This window comes from Heloderma suspectum, chromosome 1 (assembly GCF_057233095.1).
Source record: "Heloderma suspectum isolate Gila_16-S chromosome 1, 16-S_ref, whole genome shotgun sequence".
In the NCBI taxonomy this organism is placed as follows: domain Eukaryota; kingdom Metazoa; phylum Chordata; class Lepidosauria; order Squamata; family Helodermatidae; genus Heloderma; species Heloderma suspectum.
In genome coordinates, this window is record NC_139458.1 from 194,084,220 (window position 1) to 194,111,374 (window position 27,155).

The 27,155-nt window shown below is 44.5% G+C and overlaps 1 protein-coding gene across 5 annotated transcripts in view; it reads left to right on the forward strand.

The window, feature by feature from the left end:
- Positions 1 to 16,936, forward strand: part of ITPRID2 (ITPR interacting domain containing 2) — an 82,243-nt gene extending 65,307 nt beyond the window's left edge. For 3 of the 5 annotated variants that reach the window (XM_084815247.1, XM_084815252.1, XM_084815245.1), the window contains exons 13-19: positions 1,310 to 1,387; positions 2,095 to 2,222; positions 3,953 to 4,103; positions 6,305 to 6,370; positions 7,888 to 8,304; positions 14,466 to 14,589; positions 15,668 to 16,936. In XM_084815247.1, the coding sequence (XP_084671373.1) occupies positions 1,310 to 1,387; positions 2,095 to 2,222; positions 3,953 to 4,103; positions 6,305 to 6,370; positions 7,888 to 8,304; positions 14,466 to 14,576 (951 nt within the window). In that variant the 3' untranslated portion in view covers positions 14,577 to 14,589; positions 15,668 to 16,936. Of the gene's footprint in view, positions 1 to 1,309; positions 1,388 to 2,094; positions 2,223 to 3,952; positions 4,104 to 6,304; positions 6,371 to 7,887; positions 8,518 to 14,465; positions 14,590 to 15,667 lie in introns of those variants that run through there. The other 2 variants (XM_084815236.1, XM_084815261.1) reach the window with 1 other exon arrangement.
- The last annotated feature ends 10,219 nt before the right edge of the window (positions 16,937 to 27,155 follow it).

Genomic DNA, 27,155 nt, shown 5'->3' on the forward strand with positions numbered 1-27,155 from the left:
AAGATGAAACTCTCTGCAAGATTTTAATACCACACATACTTCTTGAGAATGAAACTGACAAAAAAGAGAAGAAAATGTAGAAAGGGGAGGTTTAGGACTGGAGCTATATCTTTTTGTGGTGAAAACAGCTAATTTGAAAGCCTTGAATATTTTATAGCTCTTTATCTAATACATGTTCATTAAGCACCCTCCCTCTACAGGCTGCCTTTCAAAAGCTCCTTCCAAAACTCATTGCAAGATTCCCCCCACCCTCCATTTGTACTTAATGGCCTTGTCATATTTCAGTATGCTTGCCAGATGCAATAAACTCTGTGTTCCGAGGGTGGTGGTGGTTTCATATTTTTGAAGGTACTTGCACAAACAGAAATCCCACTTAAAGTGCATAAAAGTATTGAACTGAAATTTGATTCCAAATGGGGGGTTTCCAGAGACTTGGCCAGAAATTTTGAAATCCAGTTGATCATGAATGCGGCACAGCCTTACTCATTCCTTTTGTGAAATTTAAATTTTTCCATGGTGTCTGTAGTTCATAAGACTCCTATACTGGACTTGCCACATATTTCCATGCTAAAGGGGCCACAGTATGCATGTGGAGTGGGTAGGGGGGAGAGCAGGGGGAGCATCAAAGGTGAAATGTGCATGTGGAAAACTGCACAGATATTGGATTGCTAATTCCACCACTGAACAGAGTTTTGAATCTAAATCCATTCCTCTGCTTAGCTGGAGAACACACTCTTCATAGGCACACATGATATAGGTCTCCATATGACTACCACCTCCCAAGATTTGTGGAGGATTGCTGGTTTGAGTATGCGCCCCCCCCCACACACACACACCAACATGTTAGTGCGTGTGGGAAATGTTCAGAGGTCCTAAAATGGGCTTTGAAATGAAATCTGAGCAATCGCAGTACTGAAGAGGCAGAGCAAATTTGGACTGTAGTTTCCGCATCTACCGCATGGAGCAAGTAGCAGAAGTACCACTACCAGGAAGCAGTAACCTGTGTGGCTGTTGTTTTAGTAGGGAGGGTAATGGGTCTAGAACAGAGCATGCGGATTAAAAGTTTGTGTTTGCTTCACATGAAATGCTAGCTAATGTATCCATCAGGTTATTTCAGAAGATCAAAATGGGCAAGAGTAAATGGTCTGTGTTCTTTAAACTTGTCCATAACAGTGTTTGCTAACTCTCACATTGTCCACCATATGGATGCTTAACTGTTGCATACTAGTTTTAGTTTGTTCAATGCACCAAGATATTAAAATGTTTCATATTGAATTATATGTTGTTGTTCTTTTCTTTCTCACTCTAGAATGCAGTGATGAGAGGTCATGACTTTACTACGCCCTCTTACAGTACTCAGAGATCATCCATTCTACCTCTCTATGAAGTAAATGGCGCTTTTTTCTTCATCCATATTTTGTTCGTGATAAAAAAAAAATAGTCACTCCATTTAAATTCAAAATGTACAGATATACAGAATTCCCCTCTGAGCTATGGCATCTCTTCTGGGTTTCTGCTTCCCTCACTAGAAGAAGTGGAATGGTGTATGGGATTGTGTCTCCTTTGCGTATTTAGTCGTCGTCCCCCGCCTCCACTCTGAGCTGTTTTCAAGGGCAAAGGAAGTGGAGGGTGCTTCCAGACAGAAGCCTCCTACCGCTAACAATGTGAAGGCATTGTGCAGTCATTCTGTCTTTTCTTCCTTAACAGATTTTCTGCAGTAAAAAATAATAATGGAAGAAGCTGTGGGAAAACACGGGAGGGATCCAAGTAGAAGGCAGAAGGTTTTGGATCCCCTATAAACTTACATGAATTAGGCAGGGTGATATTACAGAATATTACATAGAACTACCTATAGCAGTGGTGGGCAAAAAGTAGACCTCCAGATGTTTTGGACTTCAGCTCCCCGCATTCATGATCATTGACCATGGTTCAGGGGCTTCTGGGAGTTGAACTTCAAAATCTCTGGAGAGCTATCTTCTGCCCACCTCTGATCTATAGAACCTAGGTTGTGTCCATGAAAATGTATTGGCAGAACTGGTTCTCTTTAGCTGGAGCTCAAGAGTACAAATGCTACTCTTGTCTATACCTATCTAGAATACCTTCCAAGATCTCCAAACTGTGAGAAGGAATCTAAACCTTTTTAGAACACAAATGATGGATTTGGAACTGGCCATGTTGCGCCAGCAGACCACAGTTTATCAGCACATGACAGAAGAAGAGAGGTAAGCAATTTGCTATTTGAGCCTCTGGTTTGTATTTCTACTAAAACCTTACCACCAATTCTCTTTCACGCCCACAGCACTGTTTTTGCGTATAGGTGTGCAATCTTGAATTAATCCTAAAACATGCTTGTCCTTCTCATCCCCACCCAAGCAGGTTGGCAGGTTCTGCTCCTCCTCCTCGCTCTTCTGCCCATCTAGAGCTGGTCTATTCATTCTGCCTCTACCGCTAAAACGCTTTGTTTCTGATCATCACTCACATTAGACCACTGCAGCTTTCTCCATGCTGACTTTTTCCCATCCTGCCAACTCTCTCTTCGTTCAGAATACTTCTGTCAAGATCAGCTTTTTGACCCTTTGTCTTGTGATCTTTTCCCTCTTGGTAAGTTCCTTTCACTTTTTTTTCCTTTTTTTTTTTTGCATTAACGTTGAGTTTTCTTATTCCTTAAGATTTCAGATGATTTTGATATATGGTTCACCCTTCATTTTATGGCTGTGTCTTACAACCACTGTGTAGAACAGGGATGGGGAAACTCCAGTTTGCAGGCCTAATCTGGCCTACAGAGGCTCCCCATCTGGCCCATAGAAGCCCCTTGCATTCCTCCGGTGGGGTGGGGCACAGAGAAACAACAGCACGGATTTGGCATTGTGTGCCATCGAGATGGCAAGTGATGACCAAGCCAGCAACTTGGCCAGCACGTGGAAGAGCACTGGTTGAATTTGTTTGTGTACTGCTCACTGTCTCAAGCGGGACAGCAAAGGACCCAGCTTGGCCATCACCTGGAATAATTCTCCTCCAGGTCCTGGCCAGGTGAGCTTTCCTCTGTGCCTCTCTCTCTATGGGTGGAGTGGATGATGTCAGGGGAGGGCAGAACAGTGTTCTTCAGAATATATTTATTTATTACTTTGAAAGCCCATCCTTCCAAGGAGGTCTCCCACACCCAGTTTTTATCCTTTCAACCCTGTGATGTAGGTTTGGTTAAGAAATAGTGACTGAGCCAAGGTCTCCCAGTGTACTTCATGGATAAGTGAAGACTTGAATCCATGTCTCCCTAGGCCTAGCCCAACACTCTTTTCCACCCTTCCCCAACCTGGTGCCCTCCAGTTGGTTTGGATGTCAATTCTTATCAGCCCCAGCCAGCATGGACAATGGTCAGGAATGCTAGAAGTTGTTGTCCAAAACATCTGGAGAGCACCAGGTTGGGGAAGGCTGGTCTAGCCACTTGTTTCTTGTCTGAGGTCTTCTATGCTGGCTCCTTACTGTATTGCAGGGGTGGGCAACTTATGGTCCTCCAGATGTTTTGGCCTACAACTCCCATCAGCCCTAGCCAGCATAGCCAATGGTGAGGGATCATGGGAGATGAAGGCCAAAAGATCTGGAGGGCCACAAGTTGCTCACCCTTGTACTGGAACCCTTCAAGCCAGTCTAGGTTCTCTGAAATCGCATGTACTTGTCATTGCAGAAATTGTCCTGTGATGAAGGAAAATGTTTGTTACCGTAACAAATAAAAGGTTAAATATTGAGGTCAAGAGCTAATAATACAAATCATTAGGGAGTTGGGGCATGCCCTAAATTCCATCCCTGCTTTTCTTGCTACTATAGTTTTTCATGTGAACATGCACAGGACTGACAATGGTGTAAGTTCCTCAGTTTCTTCAAATGATGTGTGCATAGTTACCATTTTTGAGCTCAAACAATGTTCTCTTTTCCATTGAACTTGCTCCCAATGTAGATATGAAGCTGATCAACTCCAGACTCTGAGAAAATCTGTCCGTATGGAGCTCCAGGAATTAGAAATGCAATTAGAGGAACGGCTCCTCACTCTCGAAGAGCAGCTTAGGAGTATGCATATATCTTCACCTTTCAGGCAGCAAACACTCATGGTGGGTATTGCATTTCGCGGACTGTTGCGAGTGTTTGTGTATCTCGGAAACAGATGTTTGCAATGTACTAAGCAAGCTGATATTAATGGCCCAATCTCTTCCTCAGAATACCACTGTGGAAGAACAAAGTACCGCATGTTTGGTACCTGATGGAAAATAGCCCTGTGCAGATTGGGTCAGAATGATGTTGCAACTGCTGTTTAACCAAACAGCAAATTCATAGTCCCTTCTGTGTAAAGGAAATAGACCCACTGCATTGATTAGGAGCGAGTTAGTTCCCCCCCAACCCCAGATCTTTGTCATGCCACCAGCATGAACAGCAGTTGCATTAAACGTTTGGTTTTCAGATGGAGCTCATTTCATGTAGATTGATGTTTTACAGGCTAAGGTTCAATGTTAGACATAGAATCATAGAATCATAGGGTTGGAAGGGGCCTACAAGACAATCGAGTCCAACCCCCTGCTCAATGCAGGAAGCCTGATTCCCAGGCAGTCTCCCATCCAAGTACTAACCAGGGCTGGCCTTGCTTAGCTTCTGAGGTCAGATAAGATCAGGCGCATCCAGTGCTAGTCATGATGTTGGCATGTTGTCAAGCCAGTGGCATCAGGGCCATTTGGAGCTGGCAGCTCAGGCAGATGGTCATTAGCCCACAGTATTGGGATGGTGGGATCATGGTCGTTCAGGAGCATTGTTGATTTCATCCCATGAGTATAAGCATGCAGGTGATGGAACAACTAGGGCCAAATCGTTTGGAGTTGGCTCTCCCACAGATGTAGGTTGAGCAGGGGCTGTGTTGTGTTGCCTAATACCTAGAAGCCTGAAAAAGGCCCTGTGTTCCCCCTTAGGGTCACAACTTGCTCCGGAACCATTTCATCATGCATTTAGGGTGGGGGTGGGGAACTGGCTGCAGCCTCCCTTCCTCAGCCCTGCTCTGACACAGCAGTTAGACTTAGATTTGCTTGAATGGGACCTTGTTTTCTAAGCCTAATTGCCATGCGGGGGATTTTTGTTTGGGAAGGAAGGGGGGCGAGTGGAACAGAAAGAGGTAGGAAGAGAAAGCAGGTGGCAGGAAATGGTTGGCCCACTGTCATAAGAACATAAGAAGAGCCATGCTGGATCAGATCAAGGGTCCATCTAGTCCAGCATTCTGTTCACACAGTGGCCAACCAGCTGTCCACGGGAAACCCACAAGCATAACATGAGTACAATAGCACCCTCCTGCCCATGTTCCCCAGCAGCTGGTGTACATAGGCATACTGCTTCTAATGCTGGAGGTAGCATAGAGCCATCAGGATGAGTAGCCATTGATAGCCTTCTCCTCCATGAATTTTTTCAATCCCCGTTTAAAGCCATCCAAATTGGTGGCCATCACTACATCTTGTGGTAGCTAATTTCATAATTTAACTATGCGCTGTGTGAAGAACTAGCCCTGTCCGCTTTTGGCAGTCCCCAGGAGATTTCCCTTGAAGGAACGTTGCCTTCACCCTAAATCCGGGGCGAGAAATGTTTGTTAATACAACCGAGGGATGGGCTACGTGTGGCCCCCCAGATAATTTGGGCCTACAATTCCCATGATTCCTCACCATTGGCTGTGCTAGCTAGGGCTCATGGGACTTGTAGGCCAAAACATCTGGAGGGCCACATGTTGTCCTCCCCTCGTGTTAGTGCCACCAACAATCCAGTTCTGTAATCCACCCACCTTCCATTCCCTGGATCCCTCTTGCATTCTTGACATGAACAAACCTGAGGGAGAGAGAGTGTCACATAAAGGGCCAGAAAACGCCAAACCAAAGGACGTATGATATGTTCTTGCTCCTTTTTTGTTGTTTGGGCTAGGTAAAGTTTGAGGAGGCTGACATTCTCGGTAGAATAGCTTTGACTGCATGGTAATCATTTGTTGCTCTCCTCAGGGTCAGATTTTTCATTAAGAGGAGGAGAATGCACAGGTTGAGAGAGAAAACAAGGAAACATGGGAATGGAAAAGCTCATGGCTCTTCACATATTTTTTTCTTCCTTCATTAATGGAAATATACTTCTAAAATCCCAACATAGAATAACATGTGTTACTCTCTTTTTGGGGTTATTTTTTGTCTGTCTTAATTGTCAGAAGGTCACAGTGTAGCATGGGCGATTAAACAGCTTTGACAGCTTCCAGAAGTGATGGTGGTCATCTCAATTTCTCCTCCTTCTCCTCTTCTAGGGCATGTATGGAAGCAGAAGCACTGATAACTTGTCATGCCCGTCTCCACTGAACGTGATGGAGCCAGTAAGTAACCCTCAATAACCAAGGCAGGCATGTACATTAGCTCCGCTTGTGTAATTCCACCAGCACCCTACAGGGAGTTAAAAGAAAAAGGAAAAGTCACAATTGACTCCATTGGAGACTTTTTTCTTCTTCTAACCCCCCTGGAATTTGAAGGGAAAGGGGCGGGGGGAGAGAGTTTAATACACATACACACTCCTGAGCACCATGGTCCTGATTCAAATCAGGGCCACGAGCGCTTACACAAGAGTAAGGAAAACTATCACGCATAGCTACGCTATGTGCGATTAGCAAAACATTTAGTTTGGCCCGTACTGGTGGGGTGTCTAGTCTTACAGACGCATGGGTGAAGAATATAACTGCCTTTCTTCAATTGGATGGCCTTTAATGATAAGCATCGGTGGAAAGTGTTGAATTATGTTTGAGGAAAAAAGTGTGTGGAAGTGAAATTCTTGAGTATCCATTACTATATGCAGGGCTGTGTATATTCACAAGACCATCAGGGTGTGGAAAAAGCACAGAAGGTGGTATTAAGGCACAGGATTTAGCTTCCTGGATTTAACATAAGCAGAAGAGAACAGTGGAGACTTGTGGCTCTGATGTCAGCGGGGCAGTGAATCCACTCCGGGTTTCAGTCAGAACCAGTCAGAACTCTAAAGTTGCTATCCCAGGTGCACCTTGGATAGCTCCTTTAGAGTTCTGACTGAAACCCGGAGCGGATTCACCATCCCACTGACATCAGAGCCACCAGTCTCCACTGGAAGACAATATGAATGGTAAGGAAGGTGGGCATCTGAGGGTTTAGGGCAGTGTTCCCCAGTCTAGGGCCCTCCAGCCTAAATGCTCTAGCTTTAGCAGACACAAGGCAAACAGTGTGTGGCTCTGTTAGTAAAGGTTCTGTAGCTGAACAAAATGTTTGGGCAGGGAAATATTGGGGGGTGCGGGATCCTTCAAGTATTGACAACAGAGGTGTGGCGGGGGTGTTTTTAAAAATTGTATATCTTTTAGATATAAAGCAACTTATTTTGTTTTTCTGCACGGGAAAAGGGCGTTCGAAGCAGTGCATAATAATTGTAAAACCATAGAATATAATCCTAAGAGCAAATAAACAGGTCTGTTTACTATGTTCCCATCCTTCATTGCTTATGTGACTTAGCTGAGGCACATCCAAAACATCTTTACTAATGCCTTGTGTGTAATGAGGCACCACCATTGTTTATTGCCAGTGTGTCTTCTGGTAGGGTGAGAAAGAAAATGAAGGCAGTGGTATCTCCGTGAATGTGCACAATATATGAGATAGTGGGGCATGTGATTCAATTCATGCAAAGTTTTGAAGAATTCTGGGGATTCAGTGTGTTCCAGTGCAATTTAAAACATGTTGTGTGGCCCAAGGGTGAGACACCCCTTTTGTGCTCCGGTTACAATGTATATTTTTTTTGTCATTATCACAAGACAGTGAGTAAAGCAGTTGTCTCTTCTTCTCTCTCTGCCCCCCCCCCCCCGCCTGCCCCAATCCACAGGTCTCGGAACTCATTCGAGAACAGTCATTTCTGAAATCGGAGTTGGGGTTGGGACTGGGAGAACTTGAAATGGTGACTCCTCCAGCAGAGGGCTCAGAATCTGCATTTGATCATGGCGGAAATTCTGATTCCTCTTCAGTGTGTTCTAGTCAAGCTAGTAGAAGAGTCGGTGCACGTTCATCCGAAATGACAAGGCGGTCCAAGCCCCACAGCAAAAAAGTCTACCGAGCATGTGTGGCACTGATACCCTCGCCGCCAGCACGAGCAGGAACGGGACAACTACCCGAATGCTCGGAGGAGAACGCAGCATCCAAAACAGAGGTGGAGCAGAAACGTGAAAAGATTACTCTTGCTCCTGCAGCTGAAGAGATTCACAGGAGCGTAGAAAGTGATGAACTGCAGCAAGTCATCCGAGAGGTGAGGGACAGGCTGGCCAGAAATTTCCTGTTGGGAGGAGACCTCTCTCTCTCTCTCTCTCTCTCTCTTTTTAATAGACCTGAAGCCTTTAATCCGATGAGGTTTTGCCTGAGATAAGGGTTCATAGTTTAAAGATGACAAGAATAAATTAAACTATAGAAATGAATGGAGAAAACAAACATTGGTTAATGGCAAGGTTGTTGCTGATCAGTGCCTGAGAGAGCCTGGACAGGTGCAAAACTAGAAGCATTTCTCCCAGTAACTCAGCCCAGAACTTCACTGGGGAGAGCTGTGCAAGTAGGGGAAGGCTGAATACAGCAGCCTTAGATGGACTGAAAGAAGACCTGTGGGACAGGCTTTCATGGAAATATTAGAAACGCAAAATACCTCTTTCTATTAATTTCTCTGTGTGAGTGTGTGTGTATGCATATTTATTTATTTATGCCTGTGTGTGTATCTTTATAATTAATTTTCCGTAACATGGTGTGCGCTTCAGAAGTTTGGACTACAGCTCCCATCATTCCTGACCATTGGCCATGCTGGCTGGAGCTGATGGGAATTGAAGTCCCTGCATTATATACTTCAACTTGGTCTGAGTGCAACAATGAAGGAGCCTTCCAGTCACCTGCAGTTCACACAGAGAGAATACTTAGCGATTGTCAGACTAATCGGATATGGAGCTATCCAATTTTAATAAATAAATATAATCCATTTGCTTTTAAAAATACATTTTAAAAAAATACTTTATAAAAAAGAGAGAAAGCTTCCTGGAACCTAAAGGAAGCGTATTTCTCTCTGTTAACTTACTTGGCAATAATTTAAAACTTACTGACATAGTACAAATATTGCAGTATTTAAAGCATAAGCTTCCTTCAGACTCCAGCCATTTCCAGGAAGCTAGGCAAATTTAGTGGACTGCATTCATTGGCTTGTATCCAGTGTTAGGCCTAAGACCCACTGAAATGAAAAGGACTTGAGTTAAACCAACTTTCGATACGACCCACTGGGCTTCCAGGGTTTTGCAGAAGTGAAAGGGCAACACATTCTCAGATTTTTTTTCAATCATTTGGGCATATGAATCTGCCTTTTGCTGAGTCAGACCGTTGGCCCATCCATCATTTCATATCGGAACTCCAGAGAACTCAACTTGAACTTGCTGCAGGCAAAGCATGTGTTCCATCTCTGAGTTGTGGCCCCTCCCTGCCTTCCCAGCACAGCTATCTCTGTCTCCGTAAAGCAGGAAATACCCTCATCATAAAACCATTTTGGCCTTTAAAAGAAAAAGGGAGGAGTCCACTTTAGGCACTACAAACTTTTGTCTGCGGGCCCCTGAAGTTTAATAAATTAACAAACAAGTGTAATGTATTCACCATGATCTTGCAAAGGAGATCCAGCAGTGCTCTTATGCCATGTGAGCCCTGATTAGTGACTGAGTTCTGGTGCACCCTTCTCTTCCCCACCCCCAACTCTACCTGCGATGAATGCTATCATAGCTGACAGTAATGGCAATCTCTTCAGTGGAGGTGGGAGAAGTCCTAGTACTTAGCCCATAGCCACACAAGAGACTCTGTGGATCAGGCTGCTGTTGTGCACTTGCTTGTGCAAAACATTGGCCTTGTTTGGGCCTAATGATAACCCAGAGTATGGATTGTTGTTGAATCATGGGTTGTCATTACGTGCGGACCTGGAACTGTGGTTTAACTATGAGTTGTTAACCACAAACAACCCAGGAAGAGAACCCATGGTTTATTGTTGGGTTGTGAACTCTGCGTTGTTCATGGTTAATAACCCATAATTAAACCATAGTTCCAGGTTCCCACATAACAACAACCCATGATTCAATGACAACCAGTACTCAACCTGTACTCTGAGTTGTCAATACATATGAACCAGGTAATTGTGTGTCAATGCTGGATACTATATAGCTGAAAGAACATGAACACCAGTCCAAAAGGCATTGATTGAATGTGTATCTAATTGAGTTCAATTCCCCGTAAGTATGGTTAGGTTTTACCACACTTGCTCAGGATATGTGCCTCTACTGATGTCACTGCATGCAAAGCATGTGCTTCCCTCCACCACAGAGCTCAGGGCCTTCCCATTCCTCCCTGCCAGTCTCAGGCTTCATGCCAGGCTCTGGAGAAAGTCAGAAGCAGCATGAGTCCCGTGCAGCTTTTAGTCTTTCTTAGCATAGAACATGAACACCCCAGTGCAAAATTATAGGCAGGATCCGGTGCATTCTGCACAAGCTACAGGGCTCAGAGGGGAGGCAGGTTGGGCTGTCATGCCTGGTACAAAAGTTCCCTCCCGGGGTTCCGTGTGTTCTCTGTGATACATGGATAACTTCGGGGAAGGAGATTTTTGTTATGAGCTGGATGTCTGAGGAAGGGACAAGCGACAGTTGCTATGCTTAAATTGGCCACTACTGAAGATCTGGTGGCTCGTCTTTGTGAGTTCTGATTTTAAACTGACTGCTTACCATGCCATCCTACATGTGTCTGTGGCTACTGGCCTTGATGGCTGTGTGCTACCTCCAGTACCAGAGGCAGTGAGCCTATATACACCAGTTGCTGGGGAACATGGGCTGTTGCGCTCATGTCCTGCTTGTGGGTACCTGGTTGACCACTTTGTGAACAGAATTCTGGACTAGAGGGACCCTTGGTTCAGCATGGTTCTTCTTATGTGTATTCAGAAGTAAGTCCGATTGAACTCAGCTGGGCACACTTCCAGGTGAGTGGGCATAAGATTGCTGCATGAGTCTCTGAAACACAGCAGTAGGTAAAATTGCTTGTTTTGTACGTATTGCAGGAGGATTTAGTGCCGACATGCACTTCATTTAATATAAATCTTTGCATCTCATAAATACCAAACACATCAGCCTTGCATTGTTTGCTTCCAAAACAGAATGAATCCATTGCAGGGAAATCTATTAGTATGCATTCTTGCTATTTCTTCTCAAATGTTAAACTCGTGGCTCACTGAATCATTCTTCTCCTTCTGTGTACTTGAATTATGTTGTTTGTGGGGAGGGGCAGGGAGAGGGAAAGGCATAAAAAGTATGTAATGTTTGAGAACACGCCTGAGTGGACTGTAATGTGTTTGAGCTTTTGACCTGTAACTATTTACTGGAATGAAAAAGAACCCACTATTCCTTTAGATAAATGAGGACACTCCCACAGAAGAGAACTGCAAAAATGTAGAGACACTTAACTCTGTTCCTTCTTGGTTTGAGGAACATACAGCCTGGCCTCTGATTTACAGAATATAATGATGCAAAAAATGTAGTAAGATCCTTTACTTAAATAAATGAATCTGCTGATTAGCAGGGAATGATGTTTTTAAACAAATTGTCCAAGGAAGATGATGCAATTTCAGTGACTGATATTTCTGGATTGTTTCCTTTCACTTTTTTCAAGACATTGGTGCACTTTTGCAAGTCAGCACCAATGTCTTGGCAGAATGAAGTGATGTGAGCTTGTAAAGACACCTCTGTTTCCAAGAAGCTTCTCCAGAAACAGCAGGCCTTCGTTACATGCATGCAATTTACCTGTTTGGCAAAAATGCTGTTGCTGGGGAATGGTGCCTGTGGTGTGGTGGTGGTGTTTTTTAAATGGCCTTTAAGGAATATACTTGGCTGCAAAGCGTTAAAAAAAACAGCAGACCAGTTGCAGCTTCAATGTTCTTTCTTACATGCTACTTTCCAGATGAGAAGTTGCATCCTTTACACACACTATTTATCAGAGTGCACAAGTATTCCTCATTGCAGAGAGCAAACTTGGATGCAGAGGGCTTATAACTTCCTGCCAAGGTCACACAGGAAGTCTTGCTGTTGCAAAGCCAGGAATAGAACACAAGTTGCCTTTTCCTAGGCCTGTTCCTTCCCACAAAGATGAATGTTGTTTGCTGATCCATTAACTGTGCTAATTTCGGAAGCCGTTATCAGTTTATTTCAGAAGGCCATGTTTATTTCCATCACATTTATTAATAGCCTTTGTAATTCTGCCTTTTACTTGGAGTGAGTAGCAACTGTCCTGGAATGAGCAAGCATCCAAGTGGCAAGCTGTTGCCCAGAGTCACCAAGGCTGGAACTAAGAATCCTTGGTTCTATGCATGGCTGCCCCATGCAGTCAGCCACCACAACTGCTGCTTGGAGCAGCTTCCTGGACAATAAAGTGTTCCCAGGCTCTGGACTGGGCCCGCCCAGCCAGGCTGGCCACTTCGTCCTCCTAGACAGAAAGAACTATAAAATGCTTCCTGTTTGAGCAGTGATTTTGTACAATAACAGTCTTTCTGGCTCAAGTGTTTTCCCGGTTTGTTCCTTGCCTTTTGCTCCTGTCTTCTTTTTCTCAGTATTGAACTGCCCCTGCTCCTGCGCGCGCACACACGCACTCTGATGATTCTTGGCAAAACTCCTGGCTCCCAATTCCCAGCTCCTGGCTCCACTCTGACAGCTGCCTACAGCTCTGCCCTGACACCATTCAGCACTGTGATAGTTCCGTGTCTCATGCTGTCTCTCCTCCGGCAGCAAGAGGGAAAAGCATAGCCACAGGTGTGCAGGTGGCAACACGCAATCAGCAGCCTGTGGCTATAGATGGTGAGGAACCAGGACGGGTGGGTCCGCGTGTCAGGCTGCATATGTCTCCGTTAAGGACTACTGTTTTTTCAGGCAACACCATTGGCCTTGCGACTGGCCTGCTACAGTTCTAATGTCTGTACATTTGTAAATCCCTGAAGAGTGTTTCAGATAGAAGAAAGCTAGGGAGAGCTACATATGCAGGTGCAACCTAACACATAGTTACTGTATTGAGGATTTGCTACCCGTGGATTCTCAGCTGAAATGAAAGTACTGGGCCTTGTGTTTGGCTTTCCACTGTGGTTGGAAGACGAGCACCATCACTTCTATTTGATTCGTATTTACTTACCTACAGGATTTATACTCCACCTTTTTTAGAAACATCCTCCAGGCAGATCACAAAACAAATCGATGAGAAAATGTAACAAACAGCAAATGCAAGCGCCAAGAAGAACAATAAAAGATAAAACAGCAAATGGGCAGCAAGATAAAACTAGCAGCTAAAACCAGTCAAAAGATCCTAAATACCACTAAAAGACTGTGAAAAAAGGGTTCACTTTACCTGGTGTCCAAGAGAAGAGTATTCAAGGGCACCAGATAGACATGTCTAGGGAGTATCAGAGCTTGGGTGCCACCACAGAAAAGGCTTTCTCTCTTCTGGAGGCGCACAGAGAAGGGCCTCTGATTTATCTCGCTTGATGAGCAGGTTCATGTGGAAGAAGGGAGTCCTGTAGAAACCGCCTGCCACAGTGTTTAGTGCTATTTAGTGTTTTCAGTACCAGCACTTGCATACCCACAACTGCTACTCCCAGGTAAACGGAAGCAGTGGCACTGAGGAGGAATGTAACTCCTGGTCAGCAAGCCCTCAGCAATTATTTGCAAGGCTAATAAGGAAGATGGCTAATTTGCAAGGCTAGCGAGGGAGCCAGATCAGGCCCATGTATGGGAATGAGGCAGAATGGTCCTCTCCGATGTCCTGTGTCCCAGACGAACAACGAGCTAAAACTGTAATAGAAACTAGGAGATTGTTATGAGCATGCACGCGTACCTACCATGCATGCTCAGAACATTCCCCTTGCTCAAAGGCACTCAGCTAAGCAGTGCCGTGTGCATAACTACGGTAGATGCCGTTTTTTGGAGGCAATGCTTAATTTGCCAAGAGCAGCCAGTAAATGTCTGAGGAGGGAGGGGGGCACTGCCCTCCGTGCCCTACCCTCCAGCCATTCATGAAACATTGGGTTACCCCTGGAGTATTAAAAGCACAGTCATGGGGCCTAGAAAACGTGCCTACTGTTTTTATACATTATATCTGCGTTGCACCAGTTCTGAGGGGGGACAACCCAAGCGAATGGCCCCAACCATGCGTTCCCAACGCTAAAGCTGCAGAGGTGACTGGGGATTGTCCCAGCAGCTGTCTGGTGATCCCAGCCCCCACCCCCCAAACACACACACACAAGCTCCAAGGTTGGGAAGAAAGCTGGGAGGGGTGGTTACCCAACCTGAACCTTTGGGGGATGAGTGGGCTATAAATCTATCTAAATAATCTGTGAGGTACTATAAATAAAGTAAGATATGATCTTGTTTCTAGATCAAAGAATCTATCGTTGGCGAAATCAGACGAGAAATTGTAAGTGGACTGTTAGCAGCTGTCTCTTCCCCTAGCAGATCTGCTAATGCTAAGCAAGAAATACAGCCATGAATCGGTACTACAGGTAACTTCTTTAGCATTGCTGCATGTCCATTACCTATAATCTGTGTTAACTGAAGGAAAGATTTAGGACATTCTTCCATAATGCACAAGAAATGTGTTCTGAAGTTTCAGAAAATGTTTAACATTTCGTTTATTTATTACATTGCTATCCTGGCTTTCCTCCAAGGAGGTCAAGGCAGTGTATGTTGTTCTCTCCCACATTTCTATCCTTACAACAACCCTGTGAGGTAGGTGGTGGCTGGCCCACAATCACCCATTTAGGTTCATGGCTGAGTGGAGAGATCAACCTGTGTCTCCAGAGTCGTAGTTTGACAGTCTAGCTACTACACCAGGGGTGGGCAACTTGTGGCCCTCCAGATGTTTTGGCCTACAATTCCCATCATCCCTCATCATTGGCTGTGCTGTCTAGGGGTGATGGGAGTTGTAGGCAAAAACATCTGGAGGGCCACAAGTTGCCTGCCCCTGCACCACACAGTGCTGGGTCTTCTTTGCCATTCTTCCCTATATCACGCTTTGTCACAACTACAAATATAGCATTGCTTCTGTCTTTCCTTGGGATCTAAATTACAGTTATTCCGGTGTCTGCTAATAATTATTACTAAATAAAAGACATGCATCTAAGATCCTCAATTTTAAACACACCAGGAGGCTATCTGCATTACCACTATACTGAATAGGTGCTTATTCCATCTTGTGCAAATATTCCTCTTTCCTGTTAATGGAACGATAATCATGTGGTAAAACTGTTAACTTTGGACCAGAGATGCGATCCTTGCAGGACTGATGCTCAACCAAAGGGGATAACATTCCCAAAGATCCATGGTCTATGCACAACCAAGGAGTGGAACGGAAATCTCACTTTTTAAACATTGCACAGTTCAAGTGTCCACCTTTCAATATCTAATCCCAGAAACTCTGCTTGGCCATCTGTCGGCATGCCGATCAGTCTTCTCCAGTCCCTGGGCAGATTCCAAACCATTATCTTGGGAATCAACACATTAATATGCACACTGCTGCATTAGTAGCACATTTTATGTCTGACTTCAAATGATTATCTTTTTTTCCCCTTTTTCCTCAAGGTTCCAGGGACACTGTGGAATTCTCGTTTTGGATCATGTAGATGGAAGTGTCTGTAGAGGACAGAAGTGACGGCTACTGTATGCAATCCTTAGTTGTATGCTGCGTAACTTCCCACTTCAGTTCCCTGTGCTATGAACCAGACAGTCTCCATCTTACTACTGCCCATGCAATATCAAGAGAACTATGGTTATCTTGCAAGCCTTAATATTTATTTGTATGTTCCTACTGTTTGTTTGTGCATAGTTTTATTTCTGTGTAGAGGTGTTCCTCATAAGACTTGAAGACTTCTGGACCTACCCCAGTTATAAATAGTCTAGGATTGTTATTTTTCAACAACAAAAAATGCCACTGACCTCTGTGAGGTATTTATTAACTGTGCAATAACTGATTCACTCTGAGAGCTTGAAATAACTATTTCTACTGCTGTTATGGAGCGCCACTTCAAAAGAAGAGAATAACCTGTTGTAAAAATGGTTAACTCTTGGGAGAAGCTACTGTTTGCAGAGTGTTTAGAGAATTACATGAATTTGCATAGAACTACTAAAGATGCTTACACTGAAAGCCTTACCTTGTGCAGTAGATACCTTTTAAAAATATTTTTCTCTTTAATCTTCCTTTTTTCCTTGGGATGTTCTTTGTCTTTTTTTTTAAAGCCTTAATATATAATATATATGACTACATCTTAATTATATTAGGAGGTGGCCTTCTCCTTTTATAAAACAAGTCTATAAAACACTAGTTTTATAATGCTAAGCAAAGAAAGTGGTATATAACTTGAAGTGGATTGGTCACTTTGGCTGTTACTATGGGGAAAGTGGAAGGAACTATTCTCCCTCTAGCTAGCCATTCTCTGAAGTTTTACTATAGCCCAGAGAAAATGACATTTATCACAACAGATAAAATTGGAAGCAGGCAAAGTTCTTAATGTATGGCTTTTGTCTATGGGATGCTAAGAAAGTTGAAGTATAATACCATCTGCCACTGGGATTCCTTACATTTTAATTATTTTTGTTTTCAACTAATACATTTTTTAATATTTCGTTGACAAACATAATCAATGACTAGTAAAACTGTAACAATATTGTATGAGAAAAGTCTGTCAAAGAGTTGCAAGTTTGTTTGGGAAATACACAAGGGCTGATTTCTTTTTAAAAGGGGGCTATTATGCCAATAAAATTATTTATTTTGCCTACAAGTCAAGACTTGTGTTTTGACTTCTTTACTTTTACTGGATTTCTCTTGTATTCAAGCATTGAAATCTTCTGGGCAAAGTGTTGTGTGAATGGGTCCTCAGTTGGAAAGCTGTGAGAAGAAACTGGCGTATAAACTAAAGCCTGCTTACACATGCTGCAGAATAGGTTAGAATCCTGAGTTGGTAGATTTGTTTATCCTGCTTCAGGTGGAGTGCACCATTTTTTAATGCTCCCTACCAGCAACCTAAAATGGTACAGTTCATTCAACCACCCCAGGAATCTACCATCTCATTCTGCTGCATGGGTAGACCTGGTCTGACATTACCTGTATAGGTGAGGGCTGCTCATATTGCTCCATCATACAAACCCATCAGTAGTCCAGGTATTGATGAACAGAGCCAGAGGCTATGGCCTGGTTCCCTTGTAATGCTAAGCCACGGTTTATTGCCCTACCCAGGGTTTGTCTGGCAGACAATCAAACAGCATGGCTTATTTTCTCAATTGCTGGGTTGTTTCCATCCTCCTTTGCCTGCTCCCCTCTGTATCCTAACTGCCTTTGTGGCACTGCAGTATTGGCATGTAAAGAGTCTGGATTTTTTTTTACTGCTGTTGTGTAGCCTGGCTATACAACCCATGACCAACCCACAATTCTGGGCTCACATATAACCCATAGTTTAAACAACCCACAGTTCACAACCAAACAACAAACCATGGGTTCTCTTCTTTGTGAGTTGTTTGTGGTTAACAACCCACAGTTAACCCATAGTTCCAGCGTCGCACGCAATGACAACCTATGATGCAACAAACCATGGTTAAGTAACCCATGGTTTTTAAGTGAACCAGTAACGGCAACCCAGAGTACCCTTCCTGGGTTGTTCATGGTTAACACATAGTTAAACCATAGTTCCAGCTTCGCACATCAGACAACAGCCTACGATGGGGCCGATTGGAGGTTCATTATTCAAAGCAGAAGCAGCTTGGACGTGGCACACAATGTTATGTGCAAACAGGGTGGTATCCCAGAAAGAATACATGAACATGGTGGTAGATTATGATAACAATCCCTTCAGTCTTTGGTATAGAACTCTACGTTTATTGATCCAGATTGACTTTTGTATCAAAAAACTTGTGTTTCAGAAGTAAACACTCACTGTTTAGCACCCACTGATGCCATTTGTCTCTATCATAGAAGCTATTGGCTGGTGTGTTGCCCTCCCATTTTGTAAGGCTGACCTCTGGAATTTAAAAGACCTTCTTAGAATATTAACAGGCTGAAATATGAATTTCAAATAATCTTTTTTAAAAAATAAGGAGATGTGTGTATTGTGCCACATTCAAGGCAGGCCACCAATCCCTCCCCAAATAAGTAAAATATCAGCCAACGTAAAACATACAGAGAAGAATCTAAACCAATATAACAATCCTTGAAAGGTGAAATAGGAAAGCCTTACATATTTTCCTGAAAATCAGCAAGACATGCACTTAAACATTTGAAAGCACTTATTTAATAGTGGCACTACAGAAAAGGCCCTGCTCCTTCCTATGGCTGCTCCTACCTTCCTAGCTGAAGTGAATTTGAACAGGGCTACTTACATCTTAACAGAACAAAATTTGTGAGGCCATCTTTTTAAAGGAAGAACCGGGTCCAAGCAATTTAATACCTATAGGATGATGTTTCCGTGTCACTGGAACAAATTCTTACTTTTACCTTGCCACCATTTTAAGATACAGAGCAGCCCACTGTCACCAGAGTTATGACTTCACCATTCCTAGATATATAACAAAGCCCACTCCAGAGAGTCAGTCTACACATGATAACAGTTGCACAAATTCTGGATGCAGGTAACGGATCATACAATTGAATGCTCTTGCCACATAGGACATTTCATGATTATAGTTCTTCCCTGCATCAAACAACTGGATCATGCCAAAGTCCTATCTAGTCTAATATTCTGCTGCCACAGTGGCCAACGAGATATCTATGGGAAGCCCACAAGCAAGATATGAGTGCCATAGCACCCTGCTCAGAGTAGGCTGTGTCTTTACCCTCAAAAGTGTCTTTCTTTGCAGTGAGTGGGACTACACCTACGCAAGCAATCCTTCATGGTGATGCTATTGCGGTGATGAATATAAACAATATCTTGGATGTTTGGGCCAGAATCCAAAGCACCACACAACTAATTCTGCGTGCCCATGGGGACTGTGGGCCTATGTTTCTCCAACAATGGTCCACTGTGTCACATGTCAAACCACATTTGAATCTAAGTCTGAAAGCAGATTGTGCCATGGCAAGGAAGTCTTTGTTCAAAGAAAAACACCCTGGATGTACCCGTTGGATACATCCAAACCACTGGGTGTGCTTAACATAGCCTTTGGGATTTATATTACATTTAAGCCTTTGGGATTTATATCACATTTAAGCAATATTTTACTCAAGTTTTGTGAATCTCCACAATCATTTTCCTAACAATTTTACTTTCAACCTATATAACCCTTTAGTGGGATATGGGTTTCTTCTTTGCCTTTTTTTCTTTGATACTTTCAGCTGTCCTTACTAGTTATGATCAGTGTTACTAATAGTCTGCCTATCTTTAATCCTCAGTTTTTGTGGCATGTATTCTATGACCATGTTCTATATTTCTGTATGTTTCTATTTTGTACAATAACTTTAAAATAGAGACTCAAAATGTCGCATTCAAGACAACCTCTGGAATCTCAATAGTTTATTATTTTATGCTCTTTGGTTTTTTTTATCAGAAGATGTTTTCTTCTCCCTGTTTTAAACCCAGAGCATATTTTTGTAAAATGTGCACCCAAATGGAGGAGTTGCTACCTTTATTTCTCATTGCATGTGTATATCCTATTGAAAGATTCCCATAAAATAATATAGATTAGAAGATACTGTTGCTGTCCTCATTATAATAAACACTGTTTATTTGTTTGTTTACAGCACAGATGACTAAAAAACCGTTAAGATCCACAATATTATCCCTTTAATGCTGTTAAATCTTCACATCACCCATGCTGATTACTGGAAACTCAATTGATTTTCAATAATCTTGGCAACAGCCCTAAATACTTGGTGATTTCTTGATTAAATACCCTACAGCAGAACCCTAATCTAAGTTCAATGAAATTGATTGAGCTTCCTTCCACATAAATGTGTTGAGGAACTGGGTGTTGGTTAGCAGAACATTTATCTCTATAATGTTGTAGCCTTCAGAAGTCAGCAGCTTTTTCCATTTATAATAAGGTTACATGTCTATTTAATCTTTCATTTCCTATAAGCTGGCCTTGCAATTTCTACAGACAGCAGCAAGAAGCGTCTACCGTAAATCAAATGTTTTGTTATTGCCTGCCCCACATGCATGCGTACACTCTCTCTCTCTCGTAAAGTATAAAGAAAAGCCAGCCAATCTTAAAAAAATAATAAATTAAAAATCTTCACGATATATGTATAGTGCAACTTATAACAGTAGCTAGAGCCTCAGCCTTCTGGGAAACCAGGTCTTCTGCCTTTAAAGGCTGCTTTTTTAATTCTAGGTATTTAAGGCCACACAGGCTGTGGTGGTGACTCCCTGGCAAGGGCAAGACATTTTAAACATCCTTTATCGTTACTTTACTAATTCAAGGGCTCAGCCGTGATGCTGAAAGCAGTTTCTATGGCTGAATCTTGGTGCGTCCTGGCCAGGATGCCCATTTGCAGCCGGAGAAGGACTGAAAACACAAACTTGAGGTTATCAAAATATAAAGGGCCACAAAGACCAGTATGGTGTAGTGGTTAGAGTGCTGGTTTGGGACTCAGGAGAACCAGGTTCTAGTCCCCACTCGGCCATGAAGCTCACTGGATGACTTTGGGCCATTCACGGACTCTCAGCCTAACCTACCTCACAAGGTTGTTGTGAGGATAAAATGTAGAGAAGAAGGATCATGTATGCCACCCTGAGTTCCTTGCAAGAGGAAAAATGGTGGGATATAAATGTAGTAATTAATAAAATAAAACTATTGATTCACGAAAAGAGCTGGAGCAAGTGAATCCTATTTAAATCCTATTTTTAGTAGCCAGCCCACAGGTGTGGGTGCCTAGTATTGATGGCAGGGGAGGGCAACTTAAGAGGCCCTCCAGAGGTTTTGGTCTACAACTCCCATCATTCCTCACCATTGGTTATGTTGGCTAGGGCTCATGGGAGTTATAGGCCAAAACATCTGGAGGACCACAAGGTGCCCACTCCTGCCGTACGGGATGAGAAGTGGTGGTCACACTACCATCTCGCCTTCCTAAGAATGAAGTTGGGCAACTCTACCCTGGCTCAGACCCATGGAGCAGCTGCAAATGCCACTCCTGGCTCCTCACAGCCACAGTGTCAGAGTCCCCCCACCCTCCACTTCTTAAGCTGATTAGACTTGAGTGTATGAGGCACACAGGCCGTGCCCTATTTGACAGCCCAAATCAACATCCATAAGCCTAACTTCTTCACACAGTGTTAATTAGGCCAAGAACCCTAAATCCCCACAGCCTATTTGGGTCAAGGGGTGAAAGTAATTCAACTTGGCCCCAGTAGGAAATTGGCTAGCCCAGGGGGAGGGAACCTCAGGTCTGGAGGCCAAATTTGGCGCTCTGGTTTCCCCAGACGGCCATGCCCCCTTCCCCTGGTCCCTCCTTCCCTCCCCAACCATCAACTGTTTGGTGGTTCCCCAGCTTTTGTGCACTTTTCCCCCTGTTCTAAAAGGTTGAAATGGCTCTCCTAAGGCTTAGCTCCTGGCGCTAAGAGCTTTGAGCTAAAATATCTGGGAGGGAGGGGTGTTTTGTATTTTTGGCACCACCTCCTGTCACTGAAATGTGTCCCCCAATTGCTTCTCCGAAAGGGAATTTGCCCCTCAGTCTTAAAGAGGTTCCCCACCCCATTGCGCTGCACAGCGCAATGCAAATGGAGGACAGGTTGATGCTGTGACCAGTCAAAAGAAAGGCCGATGAGCTGAGCGCACAAGTGTAAATAGCTCTGCTTGAGCCATTCTCCGGCCATATTGAAGAATGGAGGAAGTGTTGTAACACTGTTGTCTGCTCACATCATCCCTTCCTTCCACCTGCCATGTTCAACAATGACCACACTATCACCTGCAGCGAAGGGGGACTGGTGTTTGGGGAGGGGGGCTGGTATTAGGGAAGACAGGAAGTAGATGTATTTCATCCCCCCATGTTTCAAACCACATGTGATTGTTACTCTGGAGCCTTTATTATCTCTGCTCATTTGACTGGCTCAACTTGTTATAAATGTCCCTGTGTAGTAGTACTAATGTCTACCGCTGTGCCAAAAATGTCTCCCACATTTTTTTCAACCATTCTCATTCAATTTGATACAAACAAAATTGCTTTCCAAAAAGGAATTCAAAGAAGACAATCTCAGAGAAATTCTCATGGGTTGGGTTTGGGGTTCTTGAGTCTACCTTACTTATGAGGTGGTCAAGGAGTGTGTATGCATGTCCTCTCTTCCATTGTACAATCATCTCTCTGGCAGCCTGTAGCTTCCACAAGTTTCTTCAATTAAAGCCTAGGGGAAGGCATCATGAGGTAACTTCTCCCATAGGGCTGTTTCAGATCAGGAAGACCAGGCAGCCTGGGAGGCTGCAGAACAATGGAGAGATGAAAGAAAAAATACATACAGCACCCTCAGCCACTTCACAGTGATTAAGCTCAAAAACACCACCAAAATATATTCAAAATAAGCCATGAAATGCCCTGAGAATGAGGTAGAAAAATGGAAACCTCTTTAATGAGGTAAGAAATTTTTCAGGAAATTAGAGGACAGGTTTTGACACAACGCTGGCTCCACCTCTTCCCTGGAGCTGGACACAACATCGACCACCCCTCACACCTGCATTTTGGAGGATGCAAAATGAGGCCTAGGCTGCCAACACAGTTGGTGCTGTTGCCACTTTCAGTGGCAGCACACACACAAAAAGTAGGGATGGCACAGCTGCCAGATTTCATCTGGGAATCTGGTGGAACCTCCTCCACCACCACCCAGCCACGCTCGCCAAACCCTTGCCCCTGCTCACCCCCTTCCCACGCTCGTCGAGCTGCCCGCACTCACCTGGGTGGCCTTGTTGAGCTCTGCGATCGCCATTTTTTGGAGAGAAAATCGTGATTTTGAAAATATGTGTCCTTGTGTATATGCAAAATTGGGCCGTGAATTGCCCATATACGCAAGACTACAGGGGTTTGCTTGCCTGTAATCTTGCGTATATGGGCGATTCACACTCCCATTTTGCGTATACGCAAATAAGCACATTTTTGCAATTGCCTTTTTTTTAAAAAAAGGCAATCTCGGAGCTTGATGAAGCCACCCAGGTGAGCGTGGGTAGCTTGGCAAGTGGCGGGGAGCTCAAGCGTGGGTCCGGGTGCACGCGAGTAGGGGCAGGGGCTGGGCAGGAGCTGGGCAGACGCCTGGAGTACCCAGACAGGCGGTGGGGGTGGAGCACCCATCCCTGAACAAAAGATTATAAGAAAAAAGAAAGATGTTGGGCTCCAACCCTTGCCAATGGTGAGCCCTACCTGTGAGAAGCTGTTGCAGAATTTCTCCCCACTCCCCACCTTAGAGAAATTCGGTTAAATTGTTCCCCCAGTTTCTCTGCCCACAAATAGAATGAAGAATTTTGAGAGACCATTTGCACACAGCTCTACTAATTACACAAACCAAAACCATACATCATTTAATCTAAAAACAGGATGGATGAGTTGAGAATATCATTACTAGGGCTAAATCCTGCATAGAAAATAACTACAAAAATGCATTTTTTTGCTAAATTTTGTGTGCTTTTTAAAAGGAAAGCTGCATTGATTGGATGGTGGATTTTTAAGTTTTCCCATGTAATACTGAATGTATATAAAATGAACAACTGAACTTTGCTGTGACTCTTTCTTTGTCCACTCCACTGCCTCTGAAATTAGCCCCTGGTTCTGGCACAGGTCCAGTAGAATCCACCGATAGAGGTATGACTTATTGAACCCAAGTGAAATGTATTGACACAAGCCATGCAAATAACTCTGAAGGGATAACAAGTAAAAGAGCAAGCTCAAACTACAGCTGTTGAGCAATAATAGATTTTTTTTTAAGTGTGGTATCAATCTGGCTCATACAATTGAACTAGTTCCAGACCATAAAGCCCTTCATTAGTTCTTTGTGCCATTTCCAGTTGTCTTGCACCATTTTCTTTGCCCTGAAAGTTTCCTAATGTCATTTGGTAACCAACCACTCATGGTTGCCATCCCCAAAAGTATGCTCCTATGTGTGTTCATTCAGAAGACTTGTTAAGTTAGGGAGTGGTGCAGCTAGGGCCAGACTTCAGGGCTGAGGTCCAGGCCCCCACAGCCCAAATGACCATCCAGAGAGTGGCAGGAGATGGGGGCAGCGGCAAACAAGCTCTGTATCAGGATCTGGGCTGCAGTGGGTAAGCTGATTCTGCTCACTGCAGCATCTTTCCTTCTTATTTTATTTTATTTTTAAAAAAAACTTTTTAAACTGGGGTGGGCAGTTGAACTGGGCATACACCTTGCTCATTTTATTTTACTTTAAATATATATTACCCTTTCCAACAACAAAATTCTGTTTATTCCCAAGTAAATGTGTTGTTTAGCATCAGGACAACAGAAGCAAACTCCATTTTATTCCTATAATCACAAAACTGCTATGATATAAGTGAGTTTAAAATGCAAAACTGCATATTACCAGAATATTTCCTCTCTTTTTTTTGGTCAGGGTTGGCAAACACTTGTTATTTTTTACTTTGGGGGGTTTTTGCACTAACGCATCAGGAATATACAAGCAGTTGTGATGTGAACCATGGCATGGCGGGGATGGGAGAAGAGAAATGTTAGCGGTGTGTTTCACAACTAAAGTAATACACAAAGCTGTCTACAGGGAGCCCCCATAAAACCATTAAGTCCAGGGCTGAAAATTACCTAGTTGCACAACTGAAGTTAGGTAGAGATTATTCCCAATTAAATATGCATGGAATTGCATCCCCAAGTGAGACAGGATGAACCTATGTCCTTTGAATACGCAAACTTGTTTTGGCAGGTGTGAGCATATGTGCACAAACCAGACCCATGAGTACTCCATTGTGCGCTTAGAGCTCCTGACAAGCACAGGATTCCAGATTCTGTGTAATGCTGGGGGCAGCTCCAGTCTCACAATAGACACATATCAAAAGTGCACTGCAAGGGAAGCCCTTCCTCATGTGACAACTTTCTGTGTGGGATCTAGGGATGTGTGGGTCCACCCACATCCTGCCTGGAGAAATTTTGCTCATGTTATCTACTCCTTGGATGTTTCATCCAAACAGGAACATCACACATTGCCTTGAAGTGTCACTTAACATGGGGACAAGTTAGGAATGTACAGACTAGCCTTGAGAGCCCTATCAAACCATTTTTTCCTTCCTTCAAAACTCTTCCGATGCTGCCCCTAAGAAACAGCCTTTAAAGGAGGGGTGGCCTACTTGAGGACTTTTGGGAGGATTCCCTCTCTCGTACTTCTTAGAATTAATTAGGGATGGCAGAGAATTCCACCACAGATCTCGGTGAGGCCGAATGCCAGTGCATTTGGTAGGGATGGCGGATAATTTCTCCCCGAATCTTCGAGGGGCCGAGCGCCAACGCATTCGGCCCTCCGAAATCGGCGGTGAACTTCTCCGCACCCCCACCCCCCACCCTGGGATGGTACTTACCTTTGGCGAATGTCCCTCCCGGCGGCGGGTCCTGGCGGCGGTTCGTCGGCCTTTCGTCAGGGGCGGGGGCGGCAGCCGGTCTTCCGACCAGCTGCCACCGCCGCCATTACAAAGTGTAAAAAAAAAACCCGTAATAGGCTACATAACGATTAACGTAGCCTATCACGGCTAGATTTCCAAAGCCAGCCGTGATAGGCTACGTAAATCGTTATGTAGCCTATCATGGATGTTTTGTTTTGTTTTTTTACACTTTGTTTCGTGGCCGGGGAGACGGGGCGCTTCTCCGCGGCCCGAATTTCGGCCGGGTGAGGCGGGACACCTCCCCCCCTCACCTGAACTTCGGGGGGAGAAGCAAAGCGCCTCCCCCCCACCGCAAAGCCAAGCTGCGAAAAGGTAAGTGACTTTCGTACATCCCTAGCATTCGGCCCCCCGAACTCCATGGTGGAATGGCCTGCCCCCCCGCCCCCCCGCGGATCCCCCCCAGGACGAGACTCACCTGGGGCGGATCTTCCAGGTGGCGGTCTTCCGGCTGGCTGCCACCGCCGCCATTTCCACTCTTGTTCTTGTAAAAAAAAAAAAAAGAAATGATAGGCTATGTAAAGATTTACGTAGCCTATCATGGCTAGGTTTAAAAAAAAAAAAGAAACGAGGTGATAGGCTACATAAATCTTTACGTAGCCTATCACGGCTGGGTGGGTTAAAAAACAACAGGAACGGAGGGCCTCCACCCCCGTCCAGGATTCCGGGGGGAGGGATGGAATGCCTCCCCCCCCACCATCAACATAATCCGCGAACAGGTAAGTGACTTCTGTATATCCCTAGAATTAATCCTCCAGAAAAGTCTCTAAGAGTTTTCCCCTTGATAAAGACCTGTGTCGAAACTAGGGATGGCGGAGAAATCCGCCACGGACTCCAATGAGGCTGGATTCTTTAGAATCTGGCCCCCCATAGTCCATGGCTGAACAGACTATTCCCCCCCCGCCATCCCGCGAAGTACGGTCGAGACGGACCCTACCTGTTGCCAGCCGGGCCCGGGTCTGTCCTCCTCAACATGCAGCCGTCCGCTGCCGGGCTGGGGACGCAAATGGAATCCAGCATAGCAGATGCCATTTGCGTCCCCAGCCCGGCAGCGGATGGAAGTTGGCTACAGATGGGCCCAGCCGGCAGTTCCGTGGACTTGCCACGGAGCTCACCTGGCTGGGGAGGATTCCGGGGGGAGGGATGGATCGCCTCCCCTCCCCCGCAGACCCCGCAGCAGAATGGTAAGTGAGGTTCGTACACCCCTAGTCCAAACTAGGGATGTACGAAAGACACTTACCTTTTCAAAGGGTGACATTCGCGGTGGGGGGGAGGCACTCTGTCCCTCCCCCCGAAATTCTCTCTGGCCAGCTCCGCTCCGCGGAGATTCCGCAGAGCCGCCAGCCAGGGCCACCCACAGCTGGACATCCAGCCACTGGACAGCCTGCACAGGGACACAAATGGCGGCTGCCGTAGCTGCCGCCATTTGTGTCCCTGTATTTTGCCGTGATAGGCTACGTAAATATTTACATAGCCTATCACAGCAGAA